General features: G+C 57.2%; 1 protein-coding gene across 1 annotated transcript; it reads left to right on the plus strand.

The window, feature by feature from the left end:
- Positions 1 to 1,114: 1,114 nt before the first annotated feature.
- On the plus strand, positions 1,115 to 5,672 carry UTP6 (UTP6 small subunit processome component). Its single transcript, XM_073659958.1, has 12 exons — positions 1,115 to 1,194; positions 1,370 to 1,451; positions 1,622 to 1,703; positions 1,885 to 2,066; positions 2,140 to 2,219; positions 3,498 to 3,575; positions 3,650 to 3,829; positions 3,900 to 3,980; positions 4,055 to 4,158; positions 4,257 to 4,323; positions 4,408 to 4,480; positions 4,621 to 5,672. The coding sequence occupies exons 1-12, from the start codon at positions 1,132 to 1,134 to the stop codon at positions 4,776 to 4,778; spliced, it is 1,230 nt and encodes a 409-aa protein (XP_073516059.1). The 5' UTR covers positions 1,115 to 1,131; the 3' UTR covers positions 4,779 to 5,672.
- Positions 5,673 to 9,666: the final 3,994 nt, after the last annotated feature.

A 9,666-nucleotide genomic window follows, 5' to 3' on the forward strand; every position in this document is an offset into this window, starting at 1 on the left:
TTAGTATTATTACAGATATAAACAATCGTGTAGAAAAAAACGTTTAGTAAAACTCCTATACAGCGGCCTTGTCATCACCGTATTCAGCCTGCACCCTATTCCTGCACAGTGGCGACCCCACTCTGCGACGCCGCTCACTGCTGTCCCTATAGAGCCCTAAATGAAGGGAGATATCAGGACCAGCGGTCGGTGTATGACAGGTTATAGCTGTAGGAGTATTAGTCCTCGGGCAGAGTCCTCTCCGCTCCTCGCTGTAGGAGTATTAGTCCTCGGGCAGAGTCCTCTCCGCTCCTCGCTGTAGGAGTAGGAGTCCTCGGGCAGAGTCCTCTCCGCTCCTCGCTGTAGGAGTCCTCGGGCAGAGTCCTCTCCGCTCCTCGCTGTAGGAGTAGGAGTCCTCGGGCAGAGTCCTCTCCACTCCTCGCTGTAGGAGTAGGAGTCCTCGGGCAGAGTCCTCTCCGCTCCTCGCTGTAGGAGTAGGAGTCCTCGGGCAGAGTCCTCTCCGCTCCTCGCTGTAGGAGTAGGAGTCCTCGGGCAGAGTCCTCTCCGCTCCTCGCTGTAGGAGTAGGAGTCCTCGGGCAGAGTCCTCTCCGCTCCTCGCTGTAGGAGTATGAGTCCTCGGGCAGAGTCCTCTCCGCTCCTCGCTGTAGGAGTATGAGTCCTCGGGCAGAGTCCTCTCCGCTCCTCGCTGTAGGAGTATGAGTCCTCGGGCAGAGTCCTCTCCGCTCCTCGCTGTAGGAGTATGAGTCCTCGGGCAGAGTCCTCTCCGCTCTGTAGGACTCTGCCCGAGGACTAATACTCCTACAGCTATAACCTGTCATACACCGACCGCTGGTCCTGATATCTCCCTTCATTTAGGGCTCTATAGGGACAGCAGTGAGCGGCGTCGCAGAGTGGGGGCGCCACTGTGCAGGCTGAATACGGTGATGACAAGGCCGCTGTATAGGAGTTTTACTAAACGTTTTTTTCTACACGATTGTTTATATCTGTAATAATACTAAGTAATAGTTAGGATTTACTTCTCTACATACCTTCTCCATCCTGTGGGGGTTTTCTCGCGCTGTGCCCCCCGCGCCGTGCCCCCCGCATATATTGTGACTGCGCTGACTCTGGCTTTTCCCCCAGTATTTCCGGATGGAGCTGATGAACGCTGAGAAGCAGAGGAGAGAGAAGGCGGACCTGGCGGCCCTGGATGTGGTGAGCTTCGCCTCCTCCCTCTGCTCTTCTGGTTGCTTGTCCCCCTGATTAGCGGGTGGGGTACAGTCCGGCTGACACTGTGGGGCCGATACCTCTGTCCGGATACCCTTGTGTCTGACCGCGGCACGTACTGCACACTAGTAGACCTGAATAATGGCCGCATGTCTCTTCACAGGGGGATGTCTCGTACTCGGACGAGATACTTGATGGAGGACTTGTCCGCGCCATCTATAAATCCGCCAAGCAGAAGATTAAAGGTGAGCTCTTCGCTGGCGTCTGCGGCGGTGGCGGAGCTCTTCGCTGGCGTCTGCGGCGGTGGCGGAGCTCTTCGCTGGCGTCTGCGGCGGTGGCGGAGCTCTTCGCTGGCGTCTGCGGCGGTGGCGGAGCTCCGCAGGGACTTTGTGACCAGTGTCGTCTCCTGTTTCAGGGGTGGAGTTTCATCTCTCTCTTCTCTCCGTTGCTCGGAAGTTTCCCTTCACCGCGGAGCTGCAGGAGGAGATTTTGGCTGAGTAAGTTCCCGCTGTCTGATGGAGTGGTGAAGCAGTAGAGGCGGGCGGGTTGTTGGGTGGTGGATTCAGGAGGGTGGTTGCGGGTTTGTCCCTGCCATCATGCATTGCTTGGTGCCTGTGCACTTGGGAATGGAGTGTCCTTCAGCTTGGGGGTCAGGGATTGACCATGTGCTGTGTCCAGCTTGCAGACCCTATATGCGGAGAGTCCTCTGACCTGGGACTTCTTGGCTCGTCAGGAGTTGTCCACCAAACTTCCACCATCAGCAGAGCCCACATCCAAACAGGTGAAGGCGCAGGAGCTGGCGAGACGAGAGGAGCGGTGTAGCCGTGTGTACGAGTCGGCGCTGGGCTCTATGCAGACAGGTGATGATTGTGTAACCTGCCCTTTCTGTGGCCATGTGTAACACTGCTGAGCTGAAACTTCTCTCATTCTCAGAGTCCATGTGGGAGCTGTACCTTTCCTTCTGTCTGGAGAGGTACAAGAGGCAGACTAACAGCAAGGAGCTAAAGCAGCAGGTACTGAAATATCCGCAAGTCAGTGCACTTGCAGGTCACTCAGCCTACCTCAGAACTGTGGCTTCAGGCAGGCGCTGACTCACCAGGAGGGAGGATGGACATGTGGGTGCAAGTCGGCGCTGACTCACCAGGAGGGAGGATGGACATGTGGGGGCAGGCAGCCGCCAACTCCCTAGGAGGAAGAGTGGACACACAGGGGTGGGCAAGCTTGCAGTCACTGGCTTTACCAGGAGGAAGGATGGGAATGAGAGGGCAGGCAGGCAGCCGCCAACTTATCAGGAGGGAGGATGGACATGTGGGGGCAGGCAGCCGCCAACTCCCTGGAAGGAAGGATGGACATGTGGGTGCAAGTCGGCGCTGACTCACCAGGAGGGAGGATGGACATGTGGGGGCAGGCAGCCGCCAACTCCCTGGGAGGAAGAATGGACACATAGGGGTGGGCAAGCAGGCAGTCACTGACTCACCAGGAAGAAGGATGGGCACGTGGGTGTTGGCAGGCGGCCTCCGACTCGGCTGGAAGAAGGATGGATATGTGGGTGCAAGTCGGTGCTGACTCACCAGGAGGGAGGATGGACATGTGGGGGCAGGCAGCCGCCAACTCCCTAGGAGGAAGAGTGGACACACAGGGGTGGGCAAGCTTGCAGTCACTGACTTTACCAGGAGGAAGGATGGGAATGAGAGGGCAGGCAGGCAGGCAGCCGCCAACTTATCAGGAGGAAGGATGGACTCGTGAGGGTGAGCAGGCGTTTATTCACCAGTAGGAAGGATATACACGTGGGGGCGAGCAGGCGTCAACTTCTTGGGAGGATGGACATGTGGGGGCAGGCAGCTGCTGACTGCCCAGGATGGACACATGGCGGTGGGCAGACACGTGCCAACTCCCTGGGGAAGGAATGGGTGTAGGAGAATGGATTCGCAGGCGCTGACTCCCGGGGAGGGAGGATGGACCCGAGGGTGCGGTCAGGTGCCATCTGCCTGGCAGGAGATTGCGGACAGGGGACCTTTCTGATGATCGCTGTGACTGGCGCGGATGCTGCTTCTCACCAGACTGTTTCTGTAGGAGCTGCGCTCCATGCTGGGGTGCGAGGTTTTTCCGCATGGCCCCGCAGTTGCGTTGCTCTGAGAAATGATGGCTCAGCCTGAGCTGCAGTGCTAGCCGCAACCTGTGGCCGGAGGCGGCGGCGGGGTCCAGTAGTGAGACCTTTCATGTGCTTGGTGGACACAGGAATGTTCTTGCAGCGGCGGCCGTTGTGCTCATGTGTCATGTCTGTCTTGTAGAGACGGGACCGGCTGCTGGTGGCCCTCCAGAAGGCTCATGAGGCCGAGCTCTTACCACAAGCCAGATACCATGACTGGGTGAGCAGATGCGCAGTTGGGAGGGGACGGGCTCCGCTCCGGTGTCAGATGGGTAACCCATGATGTCCTTCCAGATCACTCTTCTCTTGGAGTTGGGCCAGGGGAATATGGCAGCTCAGATCCTGGCGGCAGCCACTGACCGGTTTTCGGGGTCTGTGGACATGTGGAAGAAGAGACTGGAGACGTTGATGACACTGAAAGCGGAGAACCTTGAGCAGATATTTGAGCGGGCACTGACCATGGTGAAGGTGCAGGTAGGATGAGTGATGCAGCGTCGGTGGTGAGGTGATGGCTGCCGGCCCACTGATGGCTTCTTCTCTATAGGACTCTCTGCCGTTGTGGACATTGATGGTGGACTGGAGTGAGAAGGAAAGAAATGAGGAATCTACAGTGTCCCTGTACCAGGTAAGTGCCCAACCTGCCACTCCGCCAACTACCACCAGGCAGCGCCGCCACTCATGACCTGTTACCCTCCATAGAAACTTGTCCTCAATCCGACCGCTACCCGGACCATGAAGGTGAAGTACTTGGACTGGGCCTACAGGACGCAGGGCTACAAGCGGGCGAGGAAGGTGTTCAGCAGGTGAGTAGTGTGCCATGCCTGGCCCGATGGCTGCTCTACCCTCTCCCCATCAGCACCATGTGGTTTCTTTCCTAATTTCCACCCCTCTTCTCATCCAGCTTACATGAGAGTCGCCCCTTTTCGGAGGATTTCTTCCAGAAGATGATTGACATAGAGAAAGATCAGGTGAGTGTGGCCGGAGGCCTCGTTGTGGATGATGGCGGTCAGAGAGTTCAGCTCTGGAGCACTTAGTCTTTCAATGTCACACAGGAGAGAAGCAGGATGGTAAATCTGAGAGAGTACTACGAGCGGGCGCTGCGGGAGTTCGGGGCCTCACGTCCAGGTCAGTGTTCTCAGCGTTACCCTATATATGCCACATTTCCTGTCCCTCCCGCCGGCCCCCGAGTAACAGGAGCGGCTTGCGTCCCCCTGGGCGTTTTTGTTTTCTGTCCGGGTGAAGCTGAGATTGTTTTTCGTCTCCAGATCTCTGGCTGTCTTACATCAAAGAAGAGCTGAGCCACGAGGAAGGAAAAGCGGAGAACAGCGGCGCCCTGCACTGGAGAGCCATGAAAGCATTGGAGGGAGCGGCCGTGGAGGAGTTTGTGAAGAAACACGCTCTGCTGCAGAGCGGCCGCCTGTGACCGGCCCGCCTGGCCGCCCGTGACCGGCTGCCACCATCAGTAAGCTGAGGTCAGGACTCGGCCTCGACTCCTCAGCTAGAGCAGCAATGGTGGGACAGAGACCGGAGGAGGGCCGGGAGCCGCTACTTGTGCTCAGTGAGTGGAGCATTCATATTGCTGTCAGCCATGATAATGGACTCCAAAAAACAGAGGTCCTGCAGTGTCCCCTCCTCCGACACTTCCATATGGGTTTATATTATTGCAGTAATGCTGGACCCCCCCACTCTGAACACCACAACCCCGGTCCTCAGACAATGTAGCCATACAAGTACCTGCGGACCACTCGAAGATCCACAACCAAAAGTGTCCAGAATGGGGTAGGGCATGGGATCAAGATCAGCAGGGGTCCACTCCTGGAGAGAATCGCAAACGTTCCTGGGACCCATAGAAACCCCTCCAATATATGGGGGACCACACAAGTGAGACCCTCCCCCCGTACATGTTGGGGGGGGGGGGGGCTAATGACTGGAGGGCGGGCGGACCACCATCTGAAGAAGAAACCTCGGGTACAAGTAACATGGAGACTGGATAATCACCTGAGTGCTACTATGGTGGCCGCTCCACACGATTGTAAACCCAGTATACCTGTATCTTGGCTGTCGTATACAGATATATACCAGGGGCGCACCGATACCCAGAATGGCGGTATATACAATTATCACCAGAAATCTTTGTCCAGTGAGGAATCCTCGTGATTTCAGCTCTGCAGGATGCTATTTTGCAGTTGAAGTGGAGACTTTTAGGGTTAATTAAAGGGGTTGTACAGAAATCTCCTGTGAAACGTTCAGGAATTGCAGCCATTTTCCTACAAATCCTCATTTCGGGCTCCGATATAATTGGACAAACTCACTTTCACATAAATAAAATGTTCATGTTTAACCCTTTGTAGAGAATCCTTTGCAGCAATGATGGCCTGAAGTCTGGAGGTCATGACTGTCACCATCGCTGGTCTCCTCCGGTGTGAGGCTTTGCAGTAATGACGGCCTGAAGTCTGGAGGTCATGACTGTCACCATCGCTGGTCTCCTCCAGTGTGAGGCTTTGCAGTAATGACGGCCTGAAGTCTGGAGGTCATGACTGTCACCATCGCTGGTCTCCTCCGGTGTGAGGCTTTGCAGCAATGACGGCCTGAAGTCTGGAGGTCATGGACGTCACCATCGCTGGTCTCCGGTGTGAGGCTTTACAGCAATGACGGCCTGAAGTCTGGAGGTCATGGCCGTCACCATCGCTGGTCTCCTCCAGTGTGAGGCTTTGCAGTAATGACGGCCTGAAGTCTGGAGGCCATGGACGTCACCATCGCTGGTCTCCTCTGGTGTGAGGCTTTACAGCAATGACGGCCTGAAGTCTGGAGGCCATGGCTGCCACCATCGCTGGTCTCCGGTGTGAGGCTTTACAGCAATGACGGCCTGAAGTCTGGAGGTCATGGCCGTCACCATCGCTGGTCTCCTCCAGTGTGAGGCTTTGCAGTAATGACGGCCTGAAGTCTGGAGGCCATGGACGTCACCATCGCTGGTCTCCTCTGGTGTGAGGCTTTACAGCAATGACGGCCTGAAGTCTGGAGGCCATGGCTGCCACCATCGCTGGTCTCCGGTGTGAGGCTTTGCAGCAATGACGGCCTGAAGTCTGGAGGTCATGGCCGTCACCATCGCTGGTCTCCTCTGGTGTGAGGCTTTACAGCAATGACGGCCTGAAGTCTGGAGGCCATGGCTGCCACCATCGCTGGTCTCCTCCGGTGTGAGGCTTTGCAGTAATGATGGCCTGAAGTCTGGAGGTCATGGCCGTCACCATCGCTGGTCTCCTCCAGTGTGAGGCTTTGCAGTAATGACGGCCTGAAGTCTGGAGGCCATGGACGTCACCATCGCTGGTCTCCTCTGGTGTGAGGCTTTACAGCAATGACGGCCTGAAGTCTGGAGGTCATGGCCGTCACCATCGCTGGTCTCCTCTGGTGTGAGGCTTTACAGCAATGACGGCCTGAAGTCTGGAGGCCATGGCTGCCACCATCGCTGGTCTCCTCCGGTGTGAGACTTTGCAGTAATGATGGCCTGAAGTCTGGAGGTCATGGCCGTCACCATCGCTGGTCTCCTCTGGTGTGAGCCTTTGCAGCAATGACGGCCTGAAGTCTGGAGGCCATGGCTGCCACCATCACTGGTCTCCTCCGGTGTGAGGCTTTGCAGCAATGATGGCCTGAAGTCTGGAGGTCATGGCCGTCACCATCGCTGGTCTCCTCTGGTGTGAGGCTTTGCAGCAATGACGGCCTGAAGTCTGGAGGCCATGGACGTCACCATCGCTGGTCTCCTCAGGTGTGAGGCTTTGCTGCAATGATGGTCTGAAGTCTGGAGGCCATGGCCGTCACCATCGCTGGTCTCCTTCGGTGTGAGGCTCTGCAGCAATGACGGTCTGAAGTCTGGAGGCCATGGCCGTCACCATCGCTGGTCTTCTCTGGTGTGAGGCTCTGAAGCAATGATGGCCTGAAGTCTGGAGGTCATGGCCGTCACCATCGCTGGTTTCCGCCGGTGTGAGGCTTTGCAGCAATGACGGCCTGAAGTCTGGAGGCCATGGACATCACCATCGCTGGTCTCCAGTGTGAGGCTTTGCAGCAATGACGGCCTGAAGTCTGGAGGCCATGGACATCACCATCGCTGGTCTCCAGTGTGAGGCTTTGCAGCAATGACGGCCTGAAGTCTGGAGGCCATGGCCGTCACAATCGCTGGTCTTCTCTGGTGTGAGGCTCTGAAGCAATGACTGCCTGAAGTCTGGAGGCCATGGACGTCACCATCGCTGGTCTCCTCTGGTGTGAGGCTCTGCAGCAATGATTACCTGAAATCTGGAGGTCATGGCCTTCACCATCGCTGGTTTCCGCCGGTGTGAGGCTTTGCAGCAATGACGGCCTGAAGTCTGGAGGCCATGGCTGTCACCATCACTGGTCTCCTCCGGTGTGAGGCTTTGCAGCAATGACGGTCTGGAGGCCATGGATGTCACCATCGCTGGTCTCCTGTGTGAGACTTTGCAGCAATGATGGCCTGAAGTCTGGAGGCCATGGTTGTCACCATCACTGGTCTCCTCCAGTGTGAGGCTTTGCAGCAATGACGGCCTGAAGTCTGGAGGCCATGGACATCACCATCGCTGGTCTCCAGTGTGAGGCTTTGCAGCAATGACGACCTGAAGTCTGGAGGTCATGGCCGTCACCATCGCTGGTCTCCTCCGGTGTGAGGCTTTGCAGTAATGATGGCCTGAAGTCTGGCGGCCATGGACGTCACCATCACTGGTCTCCTCTGGTGTGAGGCTTTGCAGCAATGACGGCCTGAAGTCTGGAGGCCATGGACGTCACCATCGCTGGTCTCCTCCGGTGTGAGGCTTTACAGCAATGACGGCCTGAAGTCTGGAGGCCATGGACGTCACCATCGCTGGTCTCCTCCGGTGTGAGGCTTTACAGCAATGACGGCCTGAAGTCTGGAGGTCATGGCTGTCACAATCGCTGGTCTCTGGTGTGAGGCTTTACAGCAATGACGGCCTGAAGTCTGGAGGCCATGGACGTCACCATCGCTGGTCTCCTCCGGTGTGAGGCTTTACAGCAATGACGGCCTGAAGTCTGGAGGTCATGGCCGTCACCATCGCTGGTCTCCTCCAGTGTGAGGCTTTGCAGTAATGACGGCCTGAAGTCTGGAGGCCATGGACGTCACCATCGCTGGTCTCCTCTGGTGTGAGGCTTTACAGCAATGACGGCCTGAAGTCTGGAGGCCATGGCTGCCACCATCGCTGGTCTCCGGTGTGAGGCTTTGCAGCAATGACGGCCTGAAGTCTGGAGGTCATGGCCGTCACCATCGCTGGTCTCCTCTGGTGTGAGGCTTTACAGCAATGACGGCCTGAAGTCTGGAGGCCATGGCTGCCACCATCGCTGGTCTCCTCCGGTGTGAGGCTTTGCAGCAATGACGGCCTGAAGTCTGGAGGTCATGGCCGTCACCATCGCTGGTCTCCTCTGGTGTGAGGCTTTACAGCAATGACGGCCTGAAGTCTGGAGGTCATGGCCGTCACCATCGCTGGTCTCCTCCGGTGTGAGGCTTTGCAGTAATGACGGCCTGAAGTCTGGAGGCCATGGACGTCACCATCGCTGGTCTCCTCTGGTGTGAGGCTTTACAGCAATGACGGCCTGAAGTCTGGAGGTCATGGCCGTCACCATCGCTGGTCTCCTCTGGTGTGAGGCTTTACAGCAATGACGGCCTGAAGTCTGGAGGCCATGGCTGCCACCATCGCTGGTCTCCTCCGGTGTGAGACTTTGCAGTAATGATGGCCTGAAGTCTGGAGGTCATGGCCGTCACCATCGCTGGTCTCCTCTGGTGTGAGCCTTTGCAGCAATGACGGCCTGAAGTCTGGAGGCCATGGCTGCCACCATCACTGGTCTCCTCCGGTGTGAGGCTTTGCAGCAATGATGGCCTGAAGTCTGGAGGTCATGGCTGTCACCATCGCTGGTCTCCTCTGGTGTGAGGCTTTGCAGCAATGACGGCCTGAAGTCTGGAGGCCATGGACGTCACCATCGCTGGTCTCCTCAGGTGTGAGGCTTTGCTGCAATGATGGTCTGGAGGCCATGGCCGTCACCATCGCTGGTCTCCTTCGGTGTGAGGCTCTGCAGCAATGATGGCCTGAAGTCTGGAGGTCATGGCCGTCACCATCGCTGGTTTCCGCCGGTGTGAGGCTTTGCAGCAATGACGGCCTGAAGTCTGGAGGCCATGGCTGTCACCATCACTGGTCTCCTCCGGTGTGAGGCTTTGCAGCAATGACGGCCTGAAGTCTGGAGGCCATGGACATCACCATCACTGGTCTCCTCCGGTGTGAGGCTTTGCAGCAATGACGGCC

Source organism: Phyllobates terribilis, unplaced genomic scaffold, assembly GCF_046119375.1.
Source record: "Phyllobates terribilis strain yellow unplaced genomic scaffold, ASM4611937v1 Scaffold_14__1_contigs__length_39327217, whole genome shotgun sequence".
Lineage (NCBI taxonomy): Eukaryota > Metazoa > Chordata > Amphibia > Anura > Dendrobatidae > Phyllobates > Phyllobates terribilis.

What these genes read in the sequence shown, in the direction of transcription:
- UTP6 (XM_073659958.1), top strand. Translation starts at nt 1,132, where the DNA reads ATGGAGCTGATGAACGCTGAGAAGCAGAGGAGAGAGAAGGCGGACCTG. An exon ending in CTACAGTGTCCCTGTACCAG is followed by an intron (nt 3,981 to 4,054) that starts GTAAGTGCCCAA and finishes TACCCTCCATAG; the next exon opens with AAACTTGTCCTCAATCCGAC. An exon ending in TTGACATAGAGAAAGATCAG is followed by an intron (nt 4,324 to 4,407) that starts GTGAGTGTGGCC and finishes AATGTCACACAG; the next exon opens with GAGAGAAGCAGGATGGTAAA.